This window comes from Hyperolius riggenbachi, chromosome 5, assembly GCF_040937935.1.
Source record: "Hyperolius riggenbachi isolate aHypRig1 chromosome 5, aHypRig1.pri, whole genome shotgun sequence".
In the NCBI taxonomy this organism is placed as follows: Eukaryota; Metazoa; Chordata; class Amphibia; order Anura; family Hyperoliidae; genus Hyperolius; species Hyperolius riggenbachi.
The window spans coordinates 203865452-203880917 of record NC_090650.1 but is presented as its reverse complement, the minus strand read 5'-3'; the positions used below and the strand labels follow the sequence as shown (position 1 = coordinate 203880917).

Genomic DNA, 15466 nt, shown 5'->3' with positions numbered 1-15466 from the left:
AGGCTTTGGAAATGTTTTTGTAGCCTTAGGGCCCTTTTACACTTAATAATCAGTTGCTCTCAGTTATAACTGAAAGAAAACTGATTTTCAAAGTAAAGCCCATGTTTCCCTATGGCGCCTTTCACACTTAACGTGTTTTAACTGAGATCTTCCTCCCAATGGAGTGCTATGTAAAAAACGCGTACCAATGCGCACTAACGCATACTAACGCACACCAACTGATTAAGTGTAAACGGGGCCTAAGTCTGCTTTAAATTTCTCAATAACTTTCTCCCTGACCTGTTTGGTGTGTTCTTTGGACTTCATGGTGTTGTTGCTCCCAATATTCTCTTAGACAACCTCTGAGGCCGTCAGAGCAGCTGTATTTGTACTGACACTAGATTACACACAGGTGCACTCTAGTCATTAGCACTCATCAGGCAATGTCTATGAGCAACTGACTGCACTTAGACCAAAGGGGGCTTAATAATTACGCACACCCCACTTTGCAGTTATTTATTTGTAAAAAATGTTTGGAATCATGTATGAGTTTCGGTCTACTTCTCACTTTCTTCAGTAATATGATAAAATGTGGAGAACTTCAAAGGGGCCGAATACTTTTGCAAACCACTGTACATTAACAAAACAACCCCCCCCCCCCCCCCCCCCCCAAAAAAAAAAAACAACAACAACAATCCATGAGCTAGGACTATACAGAACACTTGTTACAACTTTTACCATTTCTTACCTCTCTAAGTAATAGAATGAATGAGGCAAAATAAAATACATAAACCATTCCTACAAGCCAATGAAGAAACATTGTTGTACCAGGTGCAGACTGAAAGCTAAGCTCTCGGTCTTTCAGCGTGGCGTCAAACATTTCCTGAAAGAAAGGCAAAAAAATTAATTTAAATGTTGTAGATTGTTTCAGGTGCGTGATTCAGACACTACTGCAGCCAAAGTGTTCAGCAGGACAGCAAGTCTGTAGAATATAATTCATAGGAAACCTATCCGTTAGAACGTATGAGTGGAGTGACGGTAGCAGTGCAGCGGCTCCTGAAACGCTGAACGAGGTTGTGCAATCTAAAGTTGTAAATCAATAAACTCCCAAATCATTACTCTACAAATAAAGATCTGTGTTCTGTATGAGCATCTGAAGCAAATTAAGTTGGTAAAGTTGCTGTGGCTATTATAAAGGATTAAAGGAAACCTAAACTAAATGAAAAAAAATCCAGTTTAACTTACCTGAGGCTTTTACCAGCCCCATTAAGCCATCATCTACCCGCAAAACGATCCTGCAGTCCCTTGTAGCGAGCCAGTTTTGTTTCTGGCAACCGCATCTGTGCAGCCCACATGCGTCCTCAATCACGCTCCCGTCGCCGGGAGCATCCTGCACGTGCAGTACGAGATATTCCAGACGAAACTGGCCTGCTGTAGGGAACCGGAGGATAGGATTGTCCCGAAGTGGGCACAGGGCGTGTGTGTGCGTGTGTGTGTGTGTGTGGGGGGGGGGGGGGGGGGGGGGGGGGTGTAGAAACCCCAAGTAAGTTAAACTGGATTTTTTTTCATTTAGTTTATGTTTCCTTTAAGCCCTTATAGAAGTCATGGCAACTTTACCAACTTCATTTCAAACATTTTCTGTTTTCTTTTAAAGTACCGTATATACTCGCATATAAGCCGACCCGCATATAAGCTGACCCCCCAACTTTTCCCTGAAAACCCAGGGAAAAATGATTGACCCCCATATAAGCCGGGGGTAGGAAATGCTGGATTGGTGCAGCCCCCCAGTGTGTCCCAGTATAGCTAGTATAGTGCCCAGTATGGGTAGGTAGTGCCTCAGTATAGCTAGTATAGTGCCCAGTATAGCTAGTATAGTGCCCAAGTATAGCTGGTATATTGCCCAGTATAGCGCCCAATATAGCTAGTATAGTGCCCAGTATGGGTAGGTAGTGCCCAGTATAGCTAGTGTAGTGCCCAGTATAGCCAGTATAATGCCCAGTATAGGTAGGTAGTGTCCAGTATAGCTAGTATAGTGCCCAGTATAGCTAGTAAAGTGCCCAGTTTAGCTAGTATAGTGCCCAGTATAGGTAGGTAGTGTCCAGTATAGCTAGTAAAGTGCCCAGTTTAGCTAGTATAGTGCCCCAGCATGGCTAGTATAGTGCCCCAGCATGGCTAGTATAGTGCCCACTATAGGTAGGTAGTGCCCAGTATAGCTAGTATAGTGCCCAGTACAGCCAGTATAGTGCCCAGTTTAGCTAGTAAAATGCCCAGTATAGCTAGTATAGTGCCCAGTATAGCTAGTAAAATGCCCAGTATAGGTAGGTAGTGCCCCAGTATAGCGCTCCCCCCCTCCCCCCTCCCCCTCCCCGCTGCCCCCGTGGCCGCCGCTGCTATTACCTGCTTAGGCAGCGGCCGCTTCCTAATCCGCGTTCCCCTTCTCATGTTCAGTTGCAGAGTGTATCACAGCAGCGTGCCCGGCGCTGCTGCTGTGACGATGCAGGGGGCAGGAAAGAGCGCGGCTCCCTGTAGCGGCGATCTGTATCGCCGTTACCAGGGGAACCGCTCTTTCCTGCCCCCTGCATCGTCACAGCAGCAGCGCCGGGCGCGCTGCTGTGATACACTCTGCAACTGAACATGAGAAGAGGATTAGGAAGCGGCCGCTGCCTAAGCAGGTAATAGCAGCGGCGGCCGCGGGGGGAGCGGGGGACGCGGACCACCCGACCACTAGGAAAGACTCGCATACAAGCTGACCTTATAACTTTTGACTCCCTTTTTGGGGGTCAAAAATTCGGCTTGTATGCGGGTATATACGGTAAAATAATGAACTACAGTAAGGGTAATATGTCCACTAGCACCGACCGTCTCTGAGACCTACACTGGCACTGATTACGCATCTGAATCCCTGTAGCTATGCCACGCACGGCTATGGGTATTTGGACCCATCGTCCAGAATTCTGAAGCAGTGCGGTGTTCCACTGTAAAGCAGTGACATTGGCATTATGGGTACAAATAGCGATATTGACAAGGGTGCTCGGCAGAATTGCGGCGCTGCAGGCGTGGAGACCTCAGGTGCCAATTGTCACTTAAAGACCCAGCGCACCAAATTATTAAAGTAACCATGATGGACACCTGTAATAACACTAGAGTCCAAGACTGCCCTGACCTGTAAAAACATTATAACGTGTATTGCCCCTAAGTGATAAAAGGCAACACGCAGTGAGGACATTTTCTGGAGCACTGTAGTTAATGGAAAACCCTCACAAGCAGAACATATGAGGTGACTTGGGGCAAGCATAAAACATTTCTTGTATGAAGAGTAGTAAAACATATACTTACCAATGAGCATATATCCAGCCACCAGCCACAAATAAGAGGAAAAACACCAATTTCTACAACCACTAGTAGAGAAACCTTTTGGGGAAAGAAAAGAAAAAAAATGGTGAACTATTTTTCACGAAGTGAACTCAGAATCTTAGAATATTAATAGGCATGCGTTTATCACTCCCCAATCAAGGTATTTTCAGTCAAATGGCAAATAGCTATCTTTATAAATCTAGTTTTATTAAAGTGGCAATAAGATTTTTAAGATTGAGTAGATACAAGTAGTGATCTATTTATTTAGATTGATAGATTGTCAGTCTTTATTTGCGTCTCCTTGGAGTATTGATTGGTAAAACAGATAAAGTTTGTTCCTAAACTGCAAGTTGAATAGGTTATAGAGCAGACTGAATGAAAGGTGCCCATGCGTTGGCAGATGGCCAACAGAATTGTCCATCAGACAGATCCCTCTCTGATTGAATCTGATCAGAGAAGGATTTATTGCTGCCAGTATACTGCACATCATGACATTTTGGAAATCTTTGCAGCCGCCTCCCACTACCAGGCCCCCAGGCTCTCCACCGCTGCCAGGACGCCTGTACCCTGTGAACTGGTGGCACGTGCCCACCAGGTCATGTGGCACCGCTTCCACACTCACCATGGACCTGGGGGTTACACATTACACATGGGGAGAACAGCGGGGGTCTAATCATTAGTCTAGAAATTGAACACTGCTACCGCCATACACCTGACCAACCCATTTCCATCGAGATCATTCCAGCATGCCGGATCAATAGTTTAGATCAATTTCGGCCAAAAATCAATTCAAATAACTCCAGAACCAATATTTAGAGCTTGGGTATTGGTACAGGAGCTTCGCTATTATAAATGATTATTATAAGCTTGGCTATTTAATGTCTATTTAAAGAGGAACTGTGACGAAGCAAGCAGCAGCTACTTCCACTGATACCACTTGCCAGCAGTAAAAATGTCACCATTTAATAAATGTCAGAATGTAAATCAGGGAGAGGAAAGATTTTACAATGGGCAAACACTGACTAAGTCATTTATACATATTTATTGTAAAAGTGAAGCACTTTTTTATTACATTTTTATTCGGAGTTCCTCTTCAAAGTGGGGCTAAATGTTAGGTGTCGATACAGGGGTTAGTGTGAGGAATAAGTCATGGAAACAGATAACAGAATATTAGAAATAGTACATTAAAGCGGTTTAACACCCAGCATTACAACTTTGCTTTAAAAGATTGCTTACAGCTTACAAACTATTATGCCAGATTTTTTTTTTAAGCAGAAATTCACTGAATGGGTTAAACATGACATTTTAGTGTTGGATTTAACTAGGAATCCGCATCAGTTCTTATCTGTAGTTACAAAATGTATCTTTATTTGGAATACAAATAGACCTTTGAAAAGCCTGCTGGGGAAGCCCTCTTTGTTCTCTCAGAGCAGTGTTTGTTTGTTACATTGTAGATAGATACATTTGTAACTAAACAAGCAAGCACGAGGAGCATTTCTAGCTAAATGCAGCACTAAAATGTCATGTTTAATCCATTCAGTGAATTTCTGCTAAAAAAAAAATCTGGCATAATAGTTTATAAGCTGTAAGCAATGTTTTAAAGCAAAGTTGAAATGCTGGGTGTTAGACCACTTTAATGGTATTCAAACTATCGGCAACACTAGGCGCCCAAATCAGCAGACGCCTTTAATATATGTACTCATTTGATAGGAAAACTATACTTACCTGGAGGAAGCCACAGGTAAGTATGGATCCTTGTGATAGCTTTGTCTCACAGGCAAAGCTACACACAAGCGGAAATGGTTATGGAGAACGCTACATTTTAGGATTAAAGGGGATCCGATATGAAAAACCAACTATAACAAATAACTTGTCTATATAGCTTATCTAAAGTTTAGATAGTTTACACAGCAAATCTAGCTGCAAACAGCGTCAACAGTTTATGATTATTTATTCCTGTGATACAATAAAAGCAGGCATGTTCTGTTTGTCACATTAAACACAGGCAAGCTGATCTGTATCTCCAGCCCTCAGCCTGCGAAAACTTCACTCCCCTCTCCTCCACCCCTCTGCCTCTGAAATCTCTGGCTAGTAACCTCCTCCTGCCCAGACTGAGCTCCCATAAACCCTTGCTACATCTGTCAAAGTGCCAAGGCACTCTGGAGAAGCTGCGGGTGAGGCTTGTTTAGTTTATAGAGAATTAAAGTATTAAAATAAAAAAGTATTTGGATTTAAGAATGCCCTATAAACTTAATGAAAGGAACACAATTATGCAATGAGTAAAAGTTTATCTTGGATCCACTTTATCTATCCCCTTTTCAAGGAACGTTTCAGGAATTTGCTTCACTGCTTAGATTCAAATTTAGGTAACTACTCTAAGGTACACATACAATCTGAAAGCATTCCCTGTGTGTAAATTTTTTTATTTTCAGTGCACATAGCAATACAAGCTTATATTGCTCAGCGTATAGCTGTTAATTGGCAAATGTAATCATTGTCAGCTTGAAGTTCCTTGCCAGTTCTCTTCACTCTGCTCCCACTCCCTCCTTCTCCTTGAATGAATGAAAGGCAGAGAAAGGAGAGGGAGTAAAGTAAAGAGACCAGGCCGAAAGTTTATCCTGGCTGGCAATTATTACATTTGCTGATTAGTACAGAGTAGCAGAGCAGTATATACTTGTAGCCTACGTTTCCACTTTGTTGCAGTGTCCATTTTCAATACAGACAAAGCACCCATGCCAATGTAAAATTTCATCTGAATCCAATAACTGTGCCATTGCGTGGTAATGGTGATTGGATGCGATGTCCGGAAAAAAGCTACAGGCACTATTTTTTCCCCCGCACATGAATTGGAAGCTGGCTGCGACAGATAGGCTGTGATTCTGCTTCCGAGTTCGTATGTGAGGAAACACTGCAAATTGGCTACAATGGAAACATAGCTGTACTGCTCTCTGCATGAAAAATAAACGCTTATTTTCATTTAGGGCGTTTAACCTCGCGACTGAACCCCCTTTGCTTATTACTTCCCTTCATTTTTATGTAATACCGGTGATATGTGGTCATTTATAAATCATGCCAACTAGTGACAATGTCCCTTTTTGGGACACACTTGAATTAGATTACCTTTACAACAATGTAGCAGATGCCCAACAATCTTCGGGACCTCTGGAACTTAACAAATGCTGCCAAGCCCTGTATAGGGGTGTTAAGGAAGCATAGGCATAATGGGTCAACCACCAAAACCTTTACTTAAACCAGAACACATATATTGCATTCTTGTCTAGAATAATGCATTACTAAATGAAATAGTAAAATATCCACAGCCTGAGCTTACACGCCAACTCCCAGTCCTACCCACACAGAACACGGGGAAAGAATATATTTTTAAATATCTGCAGCACAGAAAAAGATCAAAGTATTTTAGCAAAGTGTTAGGCAGGGTTCACACTACATTTTTTTTTTAAATGTACATAAAGTCAATCGGAGGAACTTCTGACAGAATTCACTTTTTTTTGCATGAGGAAAGAAACCTACTTCTTGCAGCATAAATGTGCACATCACATGCGAATTCCCATCATCTTTCATTAGTGATGGTTAAAAAAAACAAAAAACAAACAAACAAAGAAAAACAAAAACAAACAAAAAAAAAACACTACACACAAAATTTTGTATGCAAATGCATTAAAAAAAAAAGTGAGTTCTTCGCAATGATAAGTAGAAACCCTGCCTCAGCCCTTAAAGGGAACCTTAACTGGCAAGGAAAAATAAATTCACTTACCTGGGGGCTTTCCCAAGCCTCCTGCAGCCGTCCGGTGCCCGCGCCGGTCCTTCGGTGCCCTCCGGTCTCCCTCCGCCGCTAAGTTTCGTTTTCGGACGACTGCCAGTCGTCCTCGGGCCTCTTCCGCATTCCTCGTCGTAAACAGCCGTAAAGCGCGTCCGCATGACACCAAACGCGTCATGCGGACGCGCTTTTTACGGCTGTTTATGACGAGGAATGCGGAAGAGGCCCGAGGACGACTGGCAGTCGTCCGAAAACGAAACTTAGCGGCGGAGGGAGACCGGAGGGCACCGAAGGACCGGCGCGGGCACCAGATGGCTGCAGGAGGCTTGGGAAAGCCCCCAGGTAAGTGAATTTATTTTTCCTCGCCAGTTAAGGTTCCCTTTAACTGAGAGGAATATGGAGCTTTCCTTTTAAACAATACCAGTTGCCTGGCAGTCCTGATCTCTCTGGCTGCAGTAGTGGCTGAATCAAAACCCTGAAACAAGCATGCAGCTAATCCAGTCTGACTTCAGTCACCTGATCTGCATGCTTGTTCAGGGACTGTGGCTAAAAGTATTAGAGACACAGGATCAGCAAGAGATTCAGGCAATTGGTATTATTTTATAAGGAAAAATCCATATCCTTCTCAGTTTAGGTTCCCTTTAAAGGACAACTTTACTGAGAGGGATATGGAGGCTGCCATAATTATTTCCTTTTAAACAATACTAGTTGCCTTGCAGCCTTACTGATCTATTTGGCTGCAGTAGTGTCTGAACAACACCGGACACAAGCATGCACCTAATCTTGTCAGATCTGACAATGTCAGAAAAAACAGATCTGCTGCATGCTTGTTCATGGTCTATAGCTAAAAGTATCCGAGGCAAAGGATCAGCAGGGCAGGGATGCAACTAGTATTGCTTAAAAAGAAATAAATATGGTAGCCTCCATATCCCTCTCAATACAGTTGTCCTTTAAGGTATTAATGGGGTGGGGAAGAAAAGGGAAAACATTGTAGCAAGTGTAACCAACAATATTTTTACTATAAAGAATTTGCCAGACACTTAAAGTGTACCTGAACTCTTGCACAGGCCAGAAGGAAAACATAACAAAAATGCACCCTATATGTATTTAACCACTTAAGCACACAGGGTTGTTTATTTTTTGCATCTGAGCAACTTTCACCTCCCATTTATTTGCCAATAACTTTATCACTATGAATTGATCTATATCTTGTTTTTTTCCGCCACCAATTAGGCTTTCTTTGGGTGATACATTTTGCTAAGAATTAATTTATTCTTTTTAACAGGAATATTAAGAAAGAAATGGAAAAAAAAACATCTCTCAGTTTTTGGCCATTATAGTTTGAAATTAATACAAGTTACCGTAATTAAAACCCATGTATTTTATTTGCCCATTTGTCCCGCTTATTACACCATTTAAATTATGTTCCTATCATAATGTATGGCGCCGATATTTTATTTGGAAATAAAGGTGCATTTTTTCAATTTGCGTCCATCACTATTTACAAGCCCATAATTTAGAAAAGTATATTAATATACTCCTTTGACGTGCATATTTAAAAAGTTCAGACCCTTAGGTAACTATTTATGTTTTTTTATTGTAATTATTTTATTGATTTTATTTGGGTAATTTTTGGTGTGGGAGGTAAACAGCTAATTTTAAATGTACATTTTTTTATTTAATTTAATAAAAAATGGATGTGGGTATAGTTTTACTATTTGGCCACAAGATGGCCACAGTCAAAAAGTCCTGGAAGTGTACGATCATGCTTCCAGGAAGCATTAGGAGAGTAAACTTTTTTTTAACTCAGAAAACTGCAGCCTCTGGTAAGAGGCTGTCGGTTTTTCTGCGGGGGGCTTCGATCAATGAATGGGATTTATAATCCCATTCAGTGATCGCTGGGCTGACGGCCGGCGGCGTGAGCGGGCGCGGCCCGTGGGAGTGTGCGCAGCCTATCTGGACGAGAATGTTCGTCCAGATAGGCTTAAGTGGTTAAAGAGTTTAGCCTTATGCAATTCCCCCTCATTTGTTGTAATCACTAGTTGTAATTTGATCTCCCACTGTCACCTGACTGCCTATGGCAGATAAGCCCATTTGAAAGCACAGGCTGTAAACAATATGTCTGCTTTCATAAATCAGGAAGTAGAAACTCTGCAGATTTTAGGATTTGTGTCAGCTGTAACAAAGAAACGTTTTTTGTTTAAAGGTTATAAGGTTATTATGCTGTTGCGTATCTTGTAGAGCAGAGAGGCGTTCTGAGTTCAGGTCCACTTTAAGAGATCGGTGAAGTTATTAAATGTATATTTACTTATAACCCCCCCATTTTTTCCTAATAAAATAAGTTACTTAACTAAGCTGAGGATCTCAACAGTGAAAACATTTTCATTAGTCATTACATCTGCACATAAACATTTCTTCACTAGTAAACACTATACCAATATATTCCTATTTTGGTTGTATTCTAATACTAACAAGCTATATCTCTGTAACTAATAGCATACCTTACTTATTTGAGTGACATACAAATTTTAATACAGTATTACTATTCCTTACTGACAACCAATTCCTACAAGATCTATACCTTACGTATTGTGAATATAATTTGCAGTTACTCGATTACCTAACTATTTCTAAGACGTATTTTCGCCCATACTATCTTTCCTGGATTGTATAATTAATTCATATGTTAATTCATACCTTCAACATATTTTAATAAATTAACATACATATCAAGAATTGTGTTATACCATCATTGATGATACTAGTCCTGCATTAGTAACTTATTGAACACGCGATTTCCAATACAGGCATTTACAAAACCCTTAAACTAGACCTTATCTGGCTCTAATGACTGCCCTATACAGTTCTCATTCCCTTGCGACAGTTAGGGCTCGTTTCCACTTGAGCGAATCTGCATGCGTTTCCCGCATGAAGATTCGCTCAACCAATACAAGTGGATGGCGCTATTTCCACTTGTCAGGACTTTTGTGCGGCTCGCTATGCAGAAAAAATCTGCACAGCAGAGCCATCAGAATTCGCACGCCGCACACCCGCACGCGAATCGTCGGTAATGTAACTAAATAGGAAAACCGCAAGCTCTTTAGTCTTGCGGTTTTCCCGGCGTTTCCGCGTGCGATTTCGTGTAAAAACCCATGTCAATGCTTGCCGGCATTGACATGGTTAAAATCGCGTCGTTAAATCCGCGGGCGTGAAAATCCGCATGGAAACGTCAACGAATCCGCAACCGCATGCGGATTCGTTGACGCGGTTTCCGCAAGCAAATCGCGCCGCTCAAGTGGAAACGTACCCTTAAACTTATGACCCAGTATAAGGACTATCTGAGCAATAATGGGGCTATATCTCAGGTCAGGTCAATATGTGTTTGCTGCATTGTAATGGCATTTTAGCATCTATTCCAGTGGTTCTTAATCTTTTTAAGGTCGTGACACATTACGCCAAACATTCAGATCTCAGTGACACACATAATAAAAAATTCTACATAATAATAATAATAATAATAATAATAATAATAATAATGATGATTAAATCAGAGTGCATTTTCCTGAATATACTTTAATTATGACAGGAGACTCTGGCCCAGGTAACATACCGTACCTCTTGCAGTACTGGCCCATGTAAAGTTTAATGTGAGGAATAAATAATTTGGAACGCAGTGTAAGGGCTGGAACCCACAGGAGCGCTTTTGGCAGCGTTTTGGCAGCACTGCGATATGCTAGCAGTTTGCCAAAACGCTGGGCTAATGTTAATGGATGGGGCAACTTCCACAGGAGCGTTTGCGTTTCTCAGAAACGCAAACGCAGGACTGCAGCATTTTGGGAGCGTTAGCGCTTCAATGTAAAGTATTGAACCGCTAGCGGAAACGCTCAGCAAAACCTAAACTGAGCGGTTTTGCTAGCGTTTTGCGGTTCAGCACACTGTAACAAAATGAAAAATAATTCACAGGACCAATCAGGATAAAAACGCAAAACGCTAGGCACCCGCTGGGGAAAAAAATACAATGTTGCAAAACACGACCAAAAACACGCATGAATCCGCTTGCAAACCGCTCAGACAAAACGCTAGCGGTTGCGTTTTGCGTTTGCGGTTTTCAGTGGGTTCCAGGCCTCAAAGTTTGGAAAACCTTGGACACAAATCAAACTGCCTAGTATAGATATTTCAACAGCAGTAAAGTTGAAGCCTTTCTGGTCTTTATCTACTCTTAAAGGAGTCATCAGGCAAAATGGAAAAAAAAAAAAAAAAAAAAAAAAAAAAAAAGCTTTACTCACCTGGGGCTTCCTCCAGGCGCGGGCAATGTGGCCATGATTGACAGCGGCACTTCACGCAGGTACAGTAAGGCCGACCTCGGGGTAGGCCTCTGCACCATGCGTGGAGGCCGGTGATGGTGGCGAAGAGTGGATCGGTCAGCGTGGGACAGTTGGCTGCAAGGGGCTGGAGAAAGCCCCAGGTGAGTAAAGCTTTTTTTTTTTTCCATTTTGCCTGATGACTCCTTTAACGCTGGAGAGGAGGAGGTGGGACTAGGACTGCAAATGTGTAATTACCTGGGCTTGCTGGAACTGTTAGGACGTTTAAACCTTCAAATCTTTGACATACAAACTGCGGAGATTAGGTTAAAAACACAACTGTATAAAACCGGATAACCTTAATCAGCACACCTATTACCACAATAAGGATACATGGCTCAGAATTAATGTGACTGCCAGCAGCACGTAACCAACAATAGTAGTTATAAGACCTTCAAAATGAGAAGCCTGTACCTGAAACAAAAGACAGAGACAAAAATTGAAAATCTTTTCACTTTAACAACTTTTTGCTCCCTCTAAGTTAAAAAATGTAAAATATATTTGTATTGTTTAAAGCGGACCTGAAGGAATAATAATGATAATAAAAAGTTTCACTTACCTGGAGCTTCTAATATAAAAAAAATTAAAAATAAATAAAAGTTTCACTTAGTTCCACTTTGTTAATGTTCCTGCACCAGCAGGAATGCGTAAAAATGCACACAATGCGGCCCGCCGACCCCGGGGTAGGAAAAAACGAAACTAGTTGGCGGCCGGGGACTGGAGCAGCAGTTAGTGACTACGAGGGCACAGGATGGCTGCATGGGGCTGGTAGAAGCCCCAAGTAATTGAAACTTTTTTTTTTTTGCCTGACGATTCCTTTAAGGTTCAACAGCAAATAATGCTACTAAGAAATTATTTACAGTTTAACCTCCCTGGCGGTATGATATGTGCAGCTGCGCGGCCGCGGGGTTTTTTTCACTTTATTTTTAAGCATGTAGCTAGCCTAGCGCTAGCTACATGCTTCCCCCCTCCCTGCGGCGTCCCCCCGTACTCACTGATCGCCGCCGGTGCCGCTTGCCCATAAGGAAATCCCGTTCTAAACGGGATTTTCTTGAGGGCTTCCCCCGTCGCCATGGCGATGAACGGAGTGACGTCACAGGGAATCCCGATCCACCCCATAGCGCAGCCTGGCGGCGATTGGCCAGGCTGCGCAAGGGGTATGCGGGGGTGGGGGGGCGCCTGTATCGCGGCGGGCGGCAATCAGACCAAACACGCAGCTGGCAAAGTGCTAGCTGCGTGTTTGAAAAAAAAAATTATGCAAATCGGGCCAGCAGGGCCTGAGGAATCCTAGCGCTAGCTACATGCTTCCCCCCTCCCTGCGGCGTCCCCCCGTACTCACTGATCGCCGCCGGTGCCGCTTGCCCATAAGGAAATCCCGTTCTAAACGGGATTTTCTTGAGGGCTTCCCCCGTCGCCATGGCGATGAACGGAGTGACGTCACAGGGAATCCCGATCCACCCCATAGCGCAGCCTGGCGGCGATTGGCCAGGCTGCGCAAGGGGTATGCGGGGGTGGGGGGGCGCCTGTATCGCGGCGGGCGGCAATCAGACCAAACACGCAGCTGGCAAAGTGCTAGCTGCGTGTTTGAAAAAAAAAATTATGCAAATCGGGCCAGCAGGGCCTGAGGAATCCTCCGCAGCGGCTTACCCCGTGTCCAGCACGGGGTTACCGCTAAGGAGGTTAAGGACTGTGTAGCGGCTTAATGGAAGAATTTGTTTTTGACTGTGTATAAGCTTGCCTAACCAATGTCGAATCAGTTTTGAAAAGTGGGCCTATAAGTACTTTGGTTATGGAGCACTAATAGGTTTACAGTAATGTGTCCGACAGTCACCGCCACAACTACAGCGTAGCCAATCTGCAGTCACATTTACCGCTGCTACCCAGAGTTTAGCCACACTGTGGCCAATCTCCAGCGCTACCGCCACATTCACATTCGCTCCAGCACCCATAGAAAATATTACTACTACTACATTATATATTCAATAAAGAGGTCACATATTTAACAATTTAGAAATAGAAATGTGTGAAATATATACATTTTATGACATGGTACTCACATAGCTTTCGAATCCAAGCCCCACAACAGAAAAGTGTCCAATGTGGTAAGGACAAAATGCTGCACATACAAATAGGATACAATCACATTAAAATAAAGCAGTTTTTTTTCTTTAACAACATTCAAAGACCATTTCTGAAAGTCTGAATTAAAACGGTTATGATAAGAAAACGGAGGCTGTGTGCCTCCCCCAAAAAGCCAATTATTACTTTGACTGGTAACTGGATTTCCTCGTAGCCTCCACGACAGGTCCGCAAGGAGATAACCCCGCCCCATCCCTGGACAGGAAGAACAGATCAGATTTAAAAGCCACCTCCTACTTCCTACCTTCAGTGTATTGAATATCACCTCTTATCAGTAGGAGACTTACTGTCTTGGTTTTGGGTGGGTTCTATCCACCTGTCGTGGAGGCTACATGGAAATCCAATTACCAGTGAAAGTAATAATTGGCTTCCACTTGTCTCCATTACAGGTCCACCAGGAGATATAAAATATTACCTCCCTCAGGGTGGGACCACGGTTGATAGTACCAAGACCAAGACCCAAGTCTTGATTGCGTGGTAGAACCAAACGATAATGCTTTATGAATGTATCATAAGAGACCCATGTGGCACCCTTGCAGATTTGAAGCACAGAGGCCGAGTTCCTTTCTGACAAGGAAGAGAAGACAGCCCTAGTCGAATGCGCTTTCACACACTCAGGAGCTGGCTTCCCTGCAATACCATATGCTTTGTTAAAGCATACTTTTAACCAATTAATGAGTGTACTTTTAGACAAGTAACCCTTTTCGGGTACCCAGAAACTGAATAATCAAATTAACTTCCTCCAAGCAGAAGTTATGTTAACATCCAATGAGCTAAATTTGTCCCACTTTTACTTAAAGGGATACTGTAGGGGGGTCAAGGGAGAATGAGCTGAACTTACCCGGGGCTTCTAATGGTCCCCCGCAGACATCCTGTGCCTACGCAGCCACTCACCGATGCTCCGGCCCCGCCTCCAGTTCACTTCTGGAATTTCTGACTTTAAAGTCAGAAAACCACTGCGCCTGCGTTGCGCGTGTCCTCGCTCCCGCCGATGTCACCAGGAGTGTATAGCAGAAGCCCAGTATGGTCTGTGTCTGCGCAGTATGCTCCTGGTGCAATCAGCGGGATCGAGGACATGGCAACGCAGGCGGAGTGGTTTTCTGACTTTAAAGTCAGAAATTCCAGAAGTGAACCGGAGGCGGGGCCGGAGCATCAGGGAGTGGCTGCGCCAACACAGGATGTCTGCGGGGGACCATTAGAAGCCCCGGGTAAGTTCAGCTCATTTTCCCCCCGACCCCCTACAGTATCCCTTAAAGGAATTAGAACAGAAGGAAGGAATGAAGTTTTCCTGCTCCTTGTGGGAATCAGACATGACTTTCTGAGAAAAAGGAGGGCGGCAACTTAAATATTAAACCACCATTCATGTCTATCCTGGAGGATAGATTTATTTTTAAGGTCTGTATTTCTCCAATACACCTGGCCGCAGTTATCACCACCAAACCATATTTTAAGCATTAGGTCCTTAATGGAAACTTTATGCAAAGGTTCAAGAAAAGAAACTGAATAATAAAGTCTTGAACTAAGTTTAGATCCCAAGGTGGTACAGTAGGTTTACCACCGACTAAGTTTTTACCGCCTTATTAAATCTTTTATTTGAAATAAAATGATGCATAAAATACGCCCCCAAAGCTGCTAATTGCATTTTAAGGGTGTACAATGTTAAAGAGAACCCGAGGCGGATGTATTCCTTCCGATCGGAGGAAACTAGCGAGGTCAAGAGCGGCGGGGGGAGCTGCGCTATGGAAGAGGTGGGGAAGGCGATGCTTGAAAAAGTTATTAAACACAGAGGCACTGACATGGTTAAAGATGCATATTTGGAAAAATATACAAATTCAATGCGATTTCACGTTGAAAT

At 43.1% G+C, this 15466-nt stretch overlaps 1 protein-coding gene across 2 annotated transcripts in view; it reads right to left on the bottom strand.

Annotated features, from left to right (window-relative positions):
* The window catches only part of MARCHF6 (membrane associated ring-CH-type finger 6), a 125493-nt gene that overhangs the window by 33645 nt on the left and 76382 nt on the right, over positions 1 to 15466 (bottom strand). For both annotated transcript variants that reach the window (XM_068236596.1, XM_068236595.1), the window contains exons 11-15: positions 13530 to 13588; positions 11806 to 11886; positions 6454 to 6522; positions 3316 to 3390; positions 728 to 862 (exon numbers count right to left, since the gene is read on the bottom strand). In XM_068236596.1, the coding sequence (XP_068092697.1) occupies positions 728 to 862; positions 3316 to 3390; positions 6454 to 6522; positions 11806 to 11886; positions 13530 to 13588 (419 nt within the window). The remainder of the gene's footprint in view (positions 1 to 727; positions 863 to 3315; positions 3391 to 6453; positions 6523 to 11805; positions 11887 to 13529; positions 13589 to 15466) is intronic.